The sequence below is a fragment of the Ranitomeya variabilis genome, chromosome 1, assembly GCF_051348905.1.
Source record: "Ranitomeya variabilis isolate aRanVar5 chromosome 1, aRanVar5.hap1, whole genome shotgun sequence".
Classification (NCBI taxonomy): Eukaryota; Metazoa; Chordata; class Amphibia; order Anura; family Dendrobatidae; genus Ranitomeya; species Ranitomeya variabilis.
The window spans coordinates 641,647,623-641,665,159 of record NC_135232.1 but is presented as its reverse complement, the minus strand read 5'-3'; the positions used below and the strand labels follow the sequence as shown (position 1 = coordinate 641,665,159).

General features: G+C 41.7%; 1 protein-coding gene across 1 annotated transcript in view; it reads right to left on the bottom strand.

Moving 5' to 3' along the window:
* The window catches only part of PLA2G4F (phospholipase A2 group IVF), a 142,459-nt gene that overhangs the window by 47,019 nt on the left and 77,903 nt on the right, over positions 1 to 17,537 (bottom strand). The window contains exons 11-14 of the mRNA XM_077261240.1: positions 14,735 to 14,864; positions 11,922 to 12,058; positions 5,881 to 6,103; positions 4,253 to 4,367 (exon numbers count right to left, since the gene is read on the bottom strand). Of these exons, the coding sequence (XP_077117355.1) occupies positions 4,253 to 4,367; positions 5,881 to 6,103; positions 11,922 to 12,058; positions 14,735 to 14,864 (605 nt within the window). The remainder of the gene's footprint in view (positions 1 to 4,252; positions 4,368 to 5,880; positions 6,104 to 11,921; positions 12,059 to 14,734; positions 14,865 to 17,537) is intronic.

Below are 17,537 nucleotides of genomic sequence, written 5' to 3'. Positions count from 1 at the left end.
TCCGGATCATGTGCACCCGGCCATAGAGGCACCTTACTCCAGTGGATCCATTCATCAAGAGTCTCATGCACAACGCCAGTCTTAAATAAGCACGCCCATAAAATGTTTTATTCTCTTAATATATTGCAGTCATATTATATAGCACTGTGTACCATATTTTTCGGATTATAAGACGTACATTTTTTCCTCCAAAAATGTGAAAGAAAATGGGGGGTGGAGTGTCTTATAGCCCAGATGTACATGCTCTGGCTGTGGATTTGGAGGTAGGGGAGCAGCAGCGGCAGAGCAGCAGGTCACAGGAGGCAGGAGCCGGCGGCTGCGGCTAACTCATGTGCCCGCTGCTAAAGAGAAATGAATATTCAGGTGCACCTTCGAAACGCGTTGGTTTAGTCATCCCTTTTGGCCCCAACGCCGCTCCATACCTTGTGTGACGTCACAGTTCAGGCACTTGCGAGCCGGCGCCAACAGCCATTTCTCTCCTCGCGGTTACCAGGGACGCCTTCGGCCGGGGCTCCCAGGTATCGCGCTAGCTACTATACTACCTCTCGCTCCCCCCTTCTATTTCCCTCCGACGCTGCAAGAACCAGCAGCGGGGACCGGATCAGACTACTCCTCGGGGCATCGCAGCGGAACAATCAGCGCATCTATACTTAGGGTAAGCACCCTCTCACCACGGAACAATTGCGCATTGTATTTATACATTGACTACTTGCATCTTAGTAGCATAAAGCATTTACCCCTAAGCGCGGCATCACTTTGTCCGTTTGTGGCATTTTTTCTATACAGAAATGAATATTCACTGCTCTTTAATAGCGGGCACAGGTTAGCCACAGCCTCCGGCTTCCTGCATCTGCCAGGTGTTCACATGTGCCCGCTGCAAAAGGGAATGAATATTCACTGCATTCCACGCCCATGGGAGTGGAAAGCAGTGAATATTCAATTTTCTATAATAGCGGACATGTTGTTAGCCTCAGCAGCCAGCTTTCTGCAGCTGCCGGGGGTCGTGTGTGCCCGCTACTTAAGGGAATGAATATTCACTGCTCTCCACTCCCATAGGTGTGGAATGGAGTGAATATTCATTTCCTTTAGTAGGGGTCACACATGAACACCCAGCAGATGCAGGAAGCAGGCGGCTGCGGCTAACACTGTGCCCTCTATTAAAGAGCAATGAATATTCACTGCTCTCCACGCATATAGTCCCGTTGTAGGGAGTAGTGAGTATTCTGGCAGCTAACCACAGCTTCTTAGTGCATGATGTCACTGCCATGCGGTGCTTACAAGTATAAATCTGCTGCTGACAATGGAATAAGAAGCTGTGAGGGAGCACAGGAAGGTAAGTATAACAGTTTATGTTTTTACGATGGGGGCCATGCATACCAGGACAGATATTGGGGTCCTGCATACCAGGATAGGGATGAGGGGGTCATGTATACCAGGATAGGGTTGAGGGGGGCCATGCATAATAGGATAGGGACGAAGGGGCCATACATACCAGGATCGTGATGAAGGGGCCATGCTTTCTAGGATAGAGATGAAGGGGCCATACATACCAGGATAGGGATGAGGGGGCCATGCATGCCATGATAGGGATGAAGGGGCCATGCATGCCAGGATAGGGATGAGGGAGCCATGCATATCAGGATAGGGTTAAAGAGGCCATGCATACCAGGATAAGGATGAGGGGGCCATGCATACCAGGATAGGAATGGGGGCCATACATACCAGGAAAGAGATGAGGAGGCTATGCATACCAGGATAGGGATGAGGGAACCATACATACCAGGATAGGGGATATTAGTACAGAATTTACCACATTATTTGCTTCATTTTTTTTTTCTAATTTACTCCTCTAAAACCTAGGTGCGTCTTATGGTCTGGTGCATAATAGTCCGAAAAATACAGTACTTACAATTGCTCATTTTGCCTTTCTACCCAGATAATTTTTCTCTTTTTCATTAGGCCTACAATATCACGTGAATAAAAAGCGACTAGCTGAATCCTTCTAAGGCTACTTTCACATTAGCGTCGTGCACTGCACGTCGCAATGCGACGTTGCAGCGCACCGACGCTTACTGTGCAAGCGCCGCACAACGGGGGCAGCGGATGCTGTTTTTCAACGCATCCACTGCCCCATTGTGAGGTGCGGGGAGGCGGGGGCGGAGTTCCGGCCACGCATGCGTGGTCGGAAATGCAGACGACGCACCAAAAAACGTTACATGCAACGTTTTTTGTTGGCGACGGTCCGACGTGTGGCAATGCGTCGCACTGTGTCACTAGTAAAAGTCTATGGAGAAAAAACGCATCCTGCAAGCACTTTGGCAGGATGCGTTTTTTCTGCAAAACGACGCATAGCGACATGCAGTGCACGATGCTAGTGTGAAAAAGGCCTGAGCTCTATGTAGAAACAAGAAGTCTTTTCACTGAATGAGTCATTTCCCTCTTTAAAGGGAACCTGTCATCACTTTTTTGCTCTATCAGCTAAAAATATCATTTAAATGCTTGTCAGGTATGCATTCCACATCTACATTTGAAACCCCCTGACACCCCATGCATCACCCATAAAAACCTTTTTTATTTGTCCCGCGCTGTATGTTAATCTGTTCAGTCCGGTCACACGCAAAATCTGTACGCGCTCTGTGAGATTCACGGCGAAGAATGCATACAGCAAGCCGAGGAGGGGAAGAGTGAGGGAACAGAGGCAACGCCCATCGGACCGGACTGAACAGATTAACATACAGCGAGGGACAAATAAAAAAGGTTTTTATTGGTGATGCATGGGGTGTCAGGGGGTTTCAAATGTAGATGTGGAATGCATACCTGACAAGCAATTAAATGATATTTTTAGCTGATAGAGCAAAAAAGTGGTGACAGGTTCCCTTTAACTCCTGACCTAGTTGCTCCGCCTCCCTCTGCCAGGGACTTTTGCAGTGATGATTCACACAGGGAAAATTGTCCTCCTCTTTCTATATAGAGCTTAGTAGGACTCAGCTAGTCTATTTTTAATCAAGTGATGTCAAAGACCTAATGGAAAAGAGAAGAATATACTGGGTAGAAAGGCAAAATGAGCAATTGTTAGTACACAGTACTGTATAATATAATGACTGCAAAATTTTAAGATAAAAAATTTGATGAGAGTGCTTCTTTAAGGAATAAAGTTCTTTTGACTTGTAGGAAATGATGGCTGCAAGACAAACTGATTTTGGTGCACATGCTTGGTCACTTGCCATCCACACTTTTTTTTGGAGTGGGTAATTCCTCATCTTCAACATTTTGCCATCACTATAGCCGCTGTAACTTATTTTCCTCTCACTACCTAGTATGTATTACAGCTGCTATTGTAATCCAAGGGATAAAGTTTCTCCTTGCGGAGAGTAACATTTCAAGCATGACATGCCAAGGTGAGGAGACTTAAGACTTGCAATGCTTCTCTGGGCAATATGCAAAATTGTTTCTTCAGAGAGTAAGAGAACTAGAACTCTAGTGCCACCTATTGGAAGAAGCAATCCTAAGCGACAATATTGACCCTCTAATCAGCCTTGTGGTCAGATGCGAGGGGCAGTACCCTGAAATAGTGTCTGCAAATTGAGATTCTGGTTTTGACTTTTATCGTAAGTCATATGGTAAGAGTCAGTAGTGACTTTTTAGGATTGCTACTTCCAATAGGTGGCACTAGCGTTCTAGTCCTATTCCGCTCAATTTGCAGTTGCTATTGTACAATGACTTTGCCTGCAGCACAGTCCCTTTCTCGATTATGCCAAGCAGTCTGCTAGAAAAGAGAGTAGAAGAAGGGAGACAAATAATTGGGGCAGCACGGTGGCTCAGTGGTTAGCACTGCAGCCTTGCAGCACTGGGGTCCTGGGTTCAAATCTCACATAGGCAAACATCTGCAAGGAGTTTGTACATTCTCCCCGTGTTTGCGTGTTGTTTCCTCCGGGTTCTCCGGTTTCCTCCTACATTCCAAAGACATACTGATAGGGAATCTAGACTGTGAGCCCCATCGGGGACAGTGATAATGTCTGTAAAGCGTTGAAAATAAGATAGCGCTATATAAGCAATGCATACTAAATAATAACTTGCCCCCATTATTTATAATTTCTGCTGCTAGAGACAGGTTTCATCATTTAACAACCAGGAGTCGACAGCAAGTTAGGCAGAAAGAAGATGCCTACTGACCTGCACATTTGAGTTTTGTTTTTGTTTTTAAACACCATCTAACCAGAAAGAATATGCAAGGTTTCCAAAAATCCTTTACCTGCAAAGTCTCCACCACTGATATTAACTCTGACATTTACCCCAGCATAGATGGGATAAGGATTCTGACCCTTGCACACACCGTTCTGCTGGTCTGAGAGTTTCGCTGGATTATCCTGCAATACAAGGAAAATGGGATGTAAATGCATCGCTTCCGACACAATACTGTGCATTGTCTATCGCAACTACAGCAATATAAATTAAGAAGCTGTACTTTGCCCATGTGAACAGCGCCTTATTTTGAAGGAAAATTACTTATTTGCTAAAGCAAACTGAGTCAATTATGGAATAAGGTAACTTTGGAAAAAGGCTAGGGATACAGGAGACATGGTGATTGTGATGTCGCTTGGCCAGATTGCATCTAATGATTTTCTACGGTGCTGTACATTACATGCAAGCTTCTGCAACAAGCGACCTATTAAGACTGCAACAGAGTCAGAAATGTTTCTAAGCATGTCAGGTTTTCTTATCTCCAGAATAGTAATGTAACAGCACGTTGCAAACGAGTTGCACAAACTAACTTGACTGAGAATTGCTGTTGAACAACGGATACGGCCATGTAGCCCACAGCCTCCAGGTGAGAAACCTTGGCTTCAGGGAGTTGGTACAGAAAGCCTTGTTAATGTATAAGAAACACAGATCAGTACAGAAGTTGTGGAACAAACGTAGATTCAATGAAAAGATTTAGATTGTTTTCTGAAATAGTGTAAAGCTAGGTATAAAATCCTCAGCACACCGCTGTCATTACTGGTCGCCTCCCGGCATGTGCAAATTGTCTAAGGGCATAGCTAAATATATTTTCATGGAGTATTAATTTTACATAATGCAGAAATGTTTTCTTCTAGGGAAAGTCACTGTTTAAAGATTAACTGTGGTTTTAATTTTTATTTCATCTATCAATAGCACACATGAAAAGAAGCACCTTTGTAATATATTTTAATCAGTAAAATTTGCTTCTTCCTCTGCCAAAATTGGCCAACAAAATTCTAAATTTGGAGATAAAAATCTGTATTCAGTGAAGATAGACTTTCCCAGTTGCTTATTTTCAAGTATATTATTGATTTATGAAATAAAAATTAAAAGCGACGGTTACTCTTTAAGGAGGCAAAGTTAATTATGACGGGGAGCAATATTTACTGTATAAAATAAGAAAATAGGATATACATACCCATTTAGGTTTGTGTCCCAGATTTTCTCCATGGTCTTCTGTTTACACTCACTGCAGATATATCACAGCCCGTATTCCCCAACATGAACAATCGCTGGTTTCAGCAGTTTCGTGAGGTATACCGCTGAGGCCAATGATTGACTGCAGCATCACCTGGGCTATATAGGCTGGGACATCTGAAGCCAATGTTAACTAAAGGCCAGCGAGGAAGATTCTGAACGTAGTGAGTATATCTTCATTTCTAAAAGTCGCAGTTCTGCTACCTGTGGACAGGTATTAACTCAGACAACCCCTAAAAGCAACTCACCGTGTGTTCTGTCAATAAGAATACTTAATTTTATTGGTTTTCACAGTTCATCTTTTCACGAGGTATAGTTTTTATTATTACCATACATAGTTCTTTGCAATAAATAGCACAAACTGGATAAAAAATAAGGTTGTGTAACCTGGCAATATTGTACCTTCTGGTGAAGAAAATACTCCAACACAAGACCCCACACATCGCTGAAATTGACTTTGTGTCCATCTCGCTCCAAGGCCATCAGCTCTTGAGTACACTGTTTAATCCTTTCTGCAGAAAATGCCCCAGCCTTGATGGATGTCATAGATCTTTGTGCCCTGTTTATAGGTTCCTTAAGATCTTTACTCGACCAATCAGGATCTTCATAAAGTGTGGACATACACCTAATATGAACAGTAAGTAAATTATGGAAAATATTTTTACAAAGTTTTTATAATTAGACAGTTACATTTTACATATAGCAATTACAGCAGGTGCTTAAAAGTGTGTGAACCCTTCAAAATATACCATGTTTATGCATGTGTTATGAAGATGAGACTATGACAGATACCTAATCCAATATATAAAGCTGAATGTGTGTGTGTGTGTGTGTGTGTGTGTGTGTGTGTGTGTGTGTGTGTGTGTGTGTGTGTGTGTGTGTGTGTATGTCCAGGATTGGCATCTGCGCTGTCGCAGCTACAGCCACAAAATTTTGCACAGTCACACGTCTGGACCCCGAGATCGTCATGGGCTATGTTGTGAGGCGAAATTTTAACCCCGCGCTTTCCAATTCACCAAACAATTTTGCCCCCATCTACATAATGGGGAAAAAGTGAAAGGAAAAGTGTTGGAGGCAAATTGACAGCTGCCAGATTTGAACAAGGGGGACTTAACCCCTTCACCCCCAAGGGTGGTTTGCACGTTAATGACCGGGCCAATTTTTACAATTCTGACCACTGTCCCTTTATGAGGTTATAACTCTGGAACGCTTCAACGGATCTTGGCGATTCTGACACTGTTTTCTCGTGACATATTGTACTTTATGATAGTGGTAAAATTTCTTTGATATTACCTGCGTTTATTTGCAAAAAAAATGGAAATTTGGCGAAAATTTTGAAAATTTTGCAATTTTCCAACTTTTAATTTTTATGCCCTTAAATCACAGAGATATGTCACACAAAATACTTAATAAGTAACATTTCCCACATGTCTACTTTACATCAGCACAATTTTGGAACCAACATTTTTTTTTGTTAGGGAGTTATAAGGGTTAAAAGTTGACCAGCAATTTCTCATTTTTACAACACCATTTTTTTTTAGGGACCACATCTCATTTGAAGTCATTTTGAGGGGTCTATATGATAGAAAATACCCAAGTGTGACACCATTCTAAAAACTGCACCCCTCAAGGTGCTCAAAACCATATTCAAGAAGTTTATTAACCCTTCTGGTGCTTCACAGGAATTTTTGGAATGTTTAAATAAAAATGAACATTTAACTTTTTTTCACAAAAAATTTACTTCAGCTCCAATTTGTTTTATTTTACCAAGGGTAACAGGAGAAAATGGACCCCAAAAGTTGTTGTACAATTTGTCCTGAGTACGCCGATACCCCATATGTGGGGGTAAACCACTGTTTGGGCGCATGACAGAGCTCGGAAGCGAAGGAGCGCCATTTGACTTTTCAATGCAAAATTGACTGGAATTGAGATGGGACGCCATGTTGCGTTTGGGGAGCCCCTGATGTGCCTAATCATTGAAACCCCCCACAAGTGACACCATTTTGGAAAGTAGACCCCCTAAGGAACTTATCTAGAGGTGTGGTGAGCACTTTGACCCACCAAGTGCTTCACAGAAGTTTATAATGCAGAACCGTAAAAATAAAAAATCATATTTTTTCACAAAAATTATTTTTCGCCCCCAATTTTTTATTTTCCCAAGGGTAAAAGAAGAAATTGGACCCCAAAAGTTGTTGTACAATTTGTCCTGAGTACGCTGATACCCCATATGTGGGGGTAAACCACTGTTTGGGCGCATGGGAGAGCTCGGAAGGGAAGTAGCACCGTTTGACTTTTCAATGCAAAATTGACAGGAATTGAGATGGGACGCCATGTTGCGTTTGGAGAGCCACTGATGTGCCTAAACATTGAAACCCCCCACAAGTGACACCATTTTGGAAAGTAGACCCCCTAAGGAACTTATCTAGATGTGTTTTGAGCGCTTTGACCCACCAAGGGCTTCACAGAAGTCAATAATGCAGAGCCGTAAAAATAAAACAAAAATTTTTTCCCACAAAAATTATTTTTTTAGCCCCCAGTTTTGTATTTTCCCGAGGGTAGCAGGAGAAATTGGACCCCAAAATTTGTTGTCCAATTTGTCCTGAGTGCGCTGATACCCCATATGTGGGGGGGAACCACCGTTTGGACGCATGGAAGGGCTCGGAAGTGAAGGAGCGCCATTTGGAATGCAGACTTAGATGGAATGGTCTGCAGGCGTCACATTGCGTTTGCAGAGCCCCTAATGTACCTAAACAGTAGAAACCCCCCACAAGTGACACCATGTTGCAAAAGTAGACCCCCTAAGGAACTTATCTAGATGTGTGGTGAGTGCTTTGACCCACCAAGGGCTTCACAGAAGTTTATAATGCAGAGCCGTAAAAATAAAACAAAAATTTTTTCCCACAAAAATTATTTTTCAGCCCCCAGTTTTGTATTTTCCCAGGGGTAACAGGAGAAATTGGACCCCAAAGGTCCCTGTTTGGGCACACGGGAGAGCTCGGAAGGGAAGGAGCACTGTTTTACTTTTTCAACGCAGAATTGGCTGGAATTGAGATCGGACGCCATGTCGCGTTTGGAGAGCCCCTGATGTGCCAAAACAGTGGAAACCCCCCAATTATAACTGAAACCCTAATCCAAACACACCCCTAACCCTAATCCCAACAGTAACCCTAACCACACCTCTAACCCTGACACACCCCTAACCCTAATCCCAACCCTATTCCCAACAGTAAATGTAATCTAAACCCTAACCGTAACTTTAGCCCCAACCCTAACCCTAACTTTAGCCCCAACCCTAACTGTAGCCTTAACCCTAGCCCCAACCCTAGCCCTAACCCTAATGGGAAAATGGAAATAAATACTTTTTTTTATTTTTCCCTAACTAAGGGGGTGATGAAGGGGGGTTTGATTTACTTTTATAGCGAGTTTTTTAGCGGATTTTTATGATTGGCAGCCGTCACACACTGAAAGACGCTTTTTATTGCAAAAAATATTTTTTGCGTTACCACATTTTGAGAGCTATAAATTTTCCATATTTTGGTCCACAGAGTCATGTGAGGTCTTGTTTTTTGCGGGACGAGTTGACGTTTTTATTGGTAACTTTTTGGGCACGTCACATTTTTTGATCGCTTTTTATTCCAATTTTTGTGAGGCAGAATGACCAAAAACCAGCTATTCATGAATTTCTTTTGGGAGAGGCGTTTATACTGTTTGGGCGTTTGGTAAAATTGATAAAGCAGTTTTATTCTTCGGGTCAGTACGATTACAGCGATACCTCATTTATATTATTTTTTTATGTTTTGGCGCTTTTATACGATAAAAACTATTTTATGGAAAAAATAATTATTTTTGCATCGCTTTATTCTCAGGACTATAACTTTTTTATTTTTTGCTGATCATGCTGTATGGTGGCTCGTTATTTGCGGGACAAGATGACGCTTTCAGCGGTACCATGGTTATTTATATCAGTCTTTTTGATCGCGTGTTATTCCACTTTTTGTTCGGCGGTATGATAATAAAGCGTTGTTTTTTGCCTCGTTTTTTTTTTTTTTTCTTACGGTATTTACTGAAGGGGTTAACTAGTGGGCCAGTTTTATAGGTCGGGTCGTTACGGACGCGGCGATACTAAATATGTGTACTTTTATTGTTTGTTTTTTTTTATTTAGATAAAGAAATGTATTTATGGGAATAATATATATTTTTTTTTCATTATTTTGGAATATTTTTTTTTATTTTTTTTTTACACATTTGGAATTTTTTTTTTTTACTTTTTTACTTTGCCCCAGGGGGGGACAATACAGATCGGTGATCTGCCAGTTTGCATAGCACTCTGACAGATCACCGATCTGAGAGAAGTGCAGGCTGCTTCACAGTGCCTGCTCTGAGCAGGCTTCTGTGAAGCCAGCTCCCTCCCTGCAGGACCCGGATCCGCGGCCATCTTGGATCCGGGTCTGGAGTAGGCAGGGAGGGAGGTAAGACCCTCGCAGCAACGCGATCACATCGCGTTGCTGCGGGGGGCTCAGGGAAGCCCGCAGGGAGCCCCCTCCCTGCGCGATGCTTCCCTGCACCGCCGGCACATCGCGATCATGTTTGATCACGGTGTGCCGGGGGTTAATGTGCCGGGAGCGGTCCGTGACCGCTCCTGGCACATAGTGCCGGATGTCAGCTGCGATAGGCAGCTGACACCCGGCCGCGATCGGCCGCGCTCCCCCCGTGAGCGCCGCCGATCGCGCTGGACGTACTATCCCGTCGGTGGTCATACGGGCCCACCCCACCTCGACGGGATAGTACGTCCGATGTCAGAAAGGGGTTAAAGAATGAGAGCGATGGCGCCAAAGAGTATATACCATACAGTTGCTAAAGTGGGGCCCCGACATGGGATACTCACCACACACGGGGATATGAACACACACACAAAATGTGCCACACACTACCACGTGCTTGAACACATATATCACCCTCAGCACACATTTCACCACACATACACCAACCTCGCCACATAAAAGTCGAAACACAAAAGTCGCCACTCAAAACTCGCCACACGCAAAATTTGCCACATGCAAAACTAGGCTCACGCAAAACTCGCCACACGTGCAAAACTCACCTCATGGAAAACTCGCCACACGCAAAACTTGCACACGCGGAAAAATTGCCACATGCACAAAAGTTGCAACACATGCAAAAGTTGCCTCACACAAAACTTGCACATACTCAAAACGCACCACACATAAAACTCGCCACGCGCTTAACTCGCCATGCGCAAAACTTGCTGCACACAACTTGCTACACTAACCTGTCACATGCAACTCGACACACAAAAAGTTGCTACACGCATGTCACCACACAAAACTCATCTCACAAAAGTCGCTACATGCATGTCGCCACACGCAACTCAACACACACAACTTGACACATGAAACTCGCCCTAAAACACACACAAGTCTGGTATTATCGTTCAAAAATAAAAATCTGATTAATAAGCAGACAAACTACAAGAGCAACAAATGTACCATATAGGAAATACAGCTGCTGTCAGTCACATGACTTGTCTATTATGTGTATGTGTGGGCTAATATATACTGCCAGGGGGGAGGGCTTCCTGTTGGCTGGGGATTTATGAGGCTGCCAATAGCAACCAATCACAGCTCAGCTTCTATTTAGCTACAGTTAATTAATTTGAGCTCTGATTGGTTAATATAGGCAACAAAGGACATTCTCAGTATAACAAAGCTTGTGTGAGGTAATAGCATGTCAGTTAGGGTGTGTTGGTGGCACCTGAAGGAAAAACTAAGAATGTCATTTATCAAAAGGCTCTCGAATAAGTAGTAGAAGATTACTTCACATTACTTGGTCAATTTAGTTAAATCTGTGTGGACTATCTCTGGTGTTGAAATATACGTTGTGAAATGCTTTTATTAGCTTAGTTTTTGCCTTTTAATAATTACATTCCTATCTTTTTGTTTTGTGGTTTTTGTGTGCAGAATACATTTTTGTTAACACATTCTATTTTGCTAACAGCAGTTATTAACCTGGGCGAAGGCGGGTAGTACTGCTAATCTTTTTATAAAACAGGTAGCAGACTCAGACCCGATTGGCCTCCTATTGATTTAAAACAATCAAATTATCTCCTAATTGTAAAGGTTTCACAAAATTCAAGCAACAATATATAGATTTTAAGGAGTTTTACGAACGTGTGTTCACAATTTGCAATAATTCAATTTTTTCCTCTATTTGGTCACCAACAAATGTCAAGGGGAACCTGACTAGGTGCTAATGTAGTTGTGAACATATAGAAAAACTATGAAAGGGGACACATGACATTTGCAATTATTCAGCCAATCTGGGGACAGGATGGGAAAACGAAACATGCTAATGCTTTATGTGTCTTTCATTTACTCCAGAAATCATATTTACAGAATACCCAGGAAAAAATATAAATATCATACCATGTTGATCCAGATACCCCAGATAAGTAGGTGATGCTATCCAGTAGCTTCAGATCTTGTAGGCCTTTTAGACTGCCGTAGAATGAAGTCATTGCTCTCGCTCCCCCACCAGAACCTAGAACTGCAACTACAGGAACCTATTCAAAAATCAAAATGGTTTATGAATGACACAGTTGCATAGATTTTTCTATTTGCTTTGCATGTGTCAATAGTAAAACTAATTCAGAAAAAAAAATGTTAAGATAGCTTAAAATAAATAATAAAAAAAGATTTTCACACAACCGAAAGTTATCCCGAATTTTATTAGGTGATAACTCACTAATTGCTGGGTGTCGGAACACTGGGAATGGGGCTCTATAAGCAGATTCAGAATTTAGCAGAAGTGTGTATGCTCAAACTCTGCTGGAGGACATGTGCAGTAACAGCAATTCTACTATGAAACGGATTGTACTAACAAGGTCAACAGCAAAATTAGAGGATCCAAAGCAGGATTAGTCTGGTATAACAAACGCCCACTGGACTAGTCCTGGCTCACATGTTGTGCTGCAGATTCTAAGTGTTTTTTTTTTTTTTTTAAACATAGAAACTTTACTGTAGAAAGTCAAATGCTTATTAAAATGCAGTGATCAATTCAGATAACGCTACAGTGGGAGATTGCAATGGTTAGAGGACCGGACAGGTTCCATTTAAGTAGTTTCTTTTGTAGATGAGTTATATGAAAAACAAACATGATCACTTTGCTAGGATCTCCCACATCTGATCCAGGTGACCAAAGATGATACATATTAAGTATGCAATTGATACTGCACACTTTGAGCATAGCAGTGATGGGTTGTTTGCAAATGAACCAAGACAAAGAGCCGGCTCCCTGGTGTTTGGCGGACGTAACCCTGCCCAGTGCCCACCCAAACCAAACTCTGCCCACTCATCAATTTAATTGGCTAACTAGAGTTCCAGACGTGGCTGGGCGGGGTTTCAGACGTATTAAAGTCATCTTAAATATGTGTTCACATATTGTGAAAACATATTTAATAGTGATACATTTAGGATTCAAAAGAAACAAGTTTTTGGTGAGCAGAGCCAGATCAGCAAAGAGAGCTGAACCGCCCATCACAAGGTGCCTGTAATCCGGTAAAAGAAAAAAAGAAAAAACAAAACGACATTTATACTTCTGTGTATAAATACCACTCTGTAATATGCACACTGTTATGATCCTCCTATATTTCCTGTGCAGGAGGGCAGTCATATGACTATATGACTGCATGAATGTGATTTCCATAATTGTTGTCATGTGCAGACTAGACTCATCTGGCTTTTCTGAATATAAGAGAAAAGTCAGACTAGTCTAGTTGTCACATGATCACAAGTATACCAATGGTGTACATGTGGTCACATGACCACCCAACTGCATGGGAACTATGGTGGGACTGTAATAGTGTGCACATCTCATTATCACAATTCGATATTTTGCAGTCTGAGAGAGACTTAAGGGATCAACCTTATGAAACCCCGGACAACCTCTTTAAGGGAACACTTGAATCTTTTGATTGACGAGGTCGGATATGTGATTTAAGTTGAAAATGTTTGCTGATCTAATCTGTGTTATTCATGGGGAACAAAAATATGTATGAACACTCAATGGCAACCAATATCATCAACCAATTAAGGAGCTGACTCCAAATTACCCCAAAGTAAAAACTGAAATTACCTTATTTTGATGAATTTCTACACTGCAAAATAGGGTGTATGACCCTCGTGTGCCTGTATGTACTCTTAACAAAGTCTAAAGAGATTGCAGATGGTGTCCTGGGGTAAGATCTCCTCCCTAACCTAATCAGGACTTTAGCGACTTTCTTGAACAGTCTGTACTGCTATCTGCCAGCCATGGTTTCTCTGGCAAAATAACCTTAGGGGTATTAATTAGATTGAGGTCTGGTGAATGTGGGGATTAGTCAATGGCATCATCCATTAACTGCCTACACACTCTTGTCACATGAGACCGGGCACAGTCCTGCACCAGGGCCTACTGCACCAGTCTAAGGTCTGGCAATGGCTCTAAGGATTTCATCCTGGCACCCTACAACAGTCAAGGGCTTGTTGATGGTACGTGGAAGTTTAAGAGACCCTCCGAGGATATACCTCTCCAAAAACAAAACACCAAACTGGTTGTACTGGGTAATTCTTGTCTCACATGTGCTCAGAGTGAACCTATTCTCATCTATAAAGAAAATGGGGTGCCGACAGAGTTTCCAATTCTGGTGTTCCCAGGAAATGCTAGTCATGATGCAAGGGGTTGGACCTGGCCTGTGAGCAAAGACAATACTACAGGATGTCGGGCCTTCATGTCCTCGTCATAGAGTCTTTTTGCATTAAGGAGAAGAAACTGGGCTTTCTGCTGGGTTGATAACTTACTACGGCCCTGAAAAGCTTTCCTTGTGTAACGGCCCATGCCCTGGTATCTACTTCATGCATTTGGAAGAATTTATCAATCTGGCAATTAAAGTAGCTTGGTATACAATTAAGGGCAATCATTGGAACATGGCCATGTTCACCCAATTGCATTTTTTTTCTTTCTTTATTTATTTTTTTTAATTGTGGCAAGAAAACGCATTGGTACAGCAACATGTGAGCACAGCCTTAGCATTAAGAAAGGTTTTAGTTCTTTTTCATCACCTCTATTCGTTACTGGATATGAAACAGTGAATGCAAACATTTTAAGTCCCCATAATTGAAACCAAAGCTTATGATAATAGCCAAAACATGGACATGCCTGCTATTTTTCCATTATTATTTCTATGTAATAATAAACCCACCTGATCAGGAACTGTATTCAGAACCAGGGCTTCTTTGAGAGAGTGTGCAATAAGTTCCTTTCTCTTCTCTATAAAGTCTCTCTCTCCCTGAGAGAGAGCAAATCCAAGCCGAATGTCCAGTTCTTCAGAGCTAACCTCAGACAAAACATAAAATACAAGTCAAGTAGTGAAAAATGTACAAAAGTTGTAATAGAATGTACTTTTATTTTTGAGAAATTATACTAGAGATGCACCGCAGATTACCACTTAATTGTAAGGTAAACTGAAGGTCTGGAGAAGGTAATTAACCATGACACTTTTTTAAATTTCCAAACTGAAGTAGGGTACCTAGCCATTTGAAAATATTGTTTACAGAGCTGGATACTGAAAGAAAAGAAGAAGAATATGTCTGTGTCCCCGCTCCTTTATACCCTTACTTGTGAATATACAGGAACATATAAAGATACACAAGATAATGGGAGACAACGTCCAGTGCTCAGCAGTGGCCAATAAATGTACTGGGCTGCCTTTTTCCAATCTATGCATTGCTTATATCCGGCTTCAGCCAGGCCACATGTCATCTAAATCGGCAGGGGTGCCAGGTATCTGATCCCCATGATCACACTTTAATGGGGGAAAAGTGAACCACTTTAACCCTTTCCAAAGTGCCGAATTTTTGCTTTTGTGATTTTTTTTTTCATAACCTTCTTCCAAGAGCCATAAGTTTTTGTTTATTTCTCTGTCGTCCTAGCCATAGAAGATCTTTTTTTGTGGAACAAGAGGTAGTATTGATTGTCACCATTCATTTTACAGTATAATTTACTGAAAAACAAAAGACAAAATTTCTGTATATTGTTCTTTTCAACGCACAATGCGTGACAGTGCGCTCCCTCATTGACTCAATGTGAAATGAGGAGCCGGCAACAGAGCATTTTCAGTATGCATTGTATATTAAAAAAAAAAAAAAAAAAAACACGGCAAGCAAAGACCAGCCCTGTCCCGAAAATGATGTCTGTTCTCCTTGCTTGAGGGGTTTTTTCCTTACAATGCGCTCTCTCACCAGTTTGCCATTTCTCATCAGAGCTGGCGAACAAGCGCACTGAAACTGTTCATTAAAAAGAATATTGCACATCGACAAGGGAGCTCATATTGGGCATATGTTGGAATTGACAACCAAAGCATGCTCAGTAGTGCAGAGATGCTTTGTTTCAGGGAGGAGACAGAGTGCTGCGGTAGTTCTTATGACATCTCATTTAAGTATCCGAGCATACACTGGAGATTTTCAAACAAAATGCCATCCCTCGTTGGCTATTAATTTGAAATGATTAGCCGGCAACAGATTGCATTTTAGTGTGCATTGTATAATGAGAAGTGAGCAGATGGCAAGGAGGCTACAGAGTTTGGTGCTGCTCAAGAAACAACTTGAGAATAACTTTTTAAAAGTTTAAAAGAAGTTTCCCAATAACAGGGCCATAGAGTGTCCCACTGCTGGTATCCCCAATAATCAACTATAATCTTTAACAGAGGAATCAAAAGAAGAGATACAATAATACATACTATCTATAAACAGTGGTCTAAGTGGTAGCGTTTCTCCTTATGGAGAGTGACATACCAGCTGGCTTGTCAAGGTAAGGAGGCTTATTCGCCGTGCAATGCTCCTCTGGGAAATTAAATATTCAAATTGCCTCTTCTGAGAAAGAGGACTTAAACTCTATAGCGCCACCTGTTGGAAGTAGCGATCCTACAAGTCACAATCAACCCTTTAACGAGTCGTGCAATATGACTTAGGATAAAAGCCAAATCTCAATCTCAATCAATTGAGATACTGATTTGGCTTTTATCCTAAGTCATATTGCACGACTCGTTAAAGGGTTGATTGTGACTTGTAGGATCGCTACTTCCAACAGGTGGCGCTATAGAGTTTAAGTCCTCTTTTTCTCAGAAGAGGCAATTTGAATATCTAGAAACAGTGAGATGGTGAGAGAGCACTTCGCTAATTTAAATCTCTTGGTCCAGATGAATTACATCCTTGAACACAAAGAGCTAGCAGGGGAAATTGCAGAACTACTAATCTTTGAACAACAGTGGAGAACAGGAGAAGTCCCAGAAGATTGGCGGGAGAAGTGCAAATGTTATCTCTATGTTCAAAAAAAGGAAGGAAGATGGAGCCAGGAAATTACAGGCCAATGAGCCTTACTTCTATGCCAGGAGAGATCTTTGAACAAATTATTAAACAGCACGTATGTAAGTACTTTGATAAGAATTTGGATTTGTAGCAAACAAGTCATGCCAGACTAATCTAGTTTACTTCTATGATGGAATCACTGACTGGGTGGATCAGGGAAATGAGGTAGATATAGTATCTCGGCTTCAGCAGAGCATTTCTCATACTGTCATTATTGAAAAAAATGACAAAGTATGGGATTGACTCAAACAGTGGTAATAAATAATTGAACATCCAATTGGAAGTATGTTTCAAGCCACAAGCCTCTGTCCTGAACACATTGTTGTTCAACATTTTTATAAATGATCTAGATAAAGGAATTGAAGGTTAACTAATGAAATTTACAAAGCTTGGAGGGATAGCTAACATTAGAGAAGACAGAGAAAGGATTCAGGAAGATCTAGATAAGCTTCAACAATGGTCAGTGACTAAAAATGGTATTTAACAGGGTGAAATGTAAGATTCTACATTTGGGAAATAAAAATGATGAAGAAGACTTGGGTATACTAAAATATCACAGACTGCACACGAGTCAACAGTGTGATGCAGCAGCAAAAAGGCAAACAGCTCTGGGATGTATTAAGAGAAGCATAGAGTCTA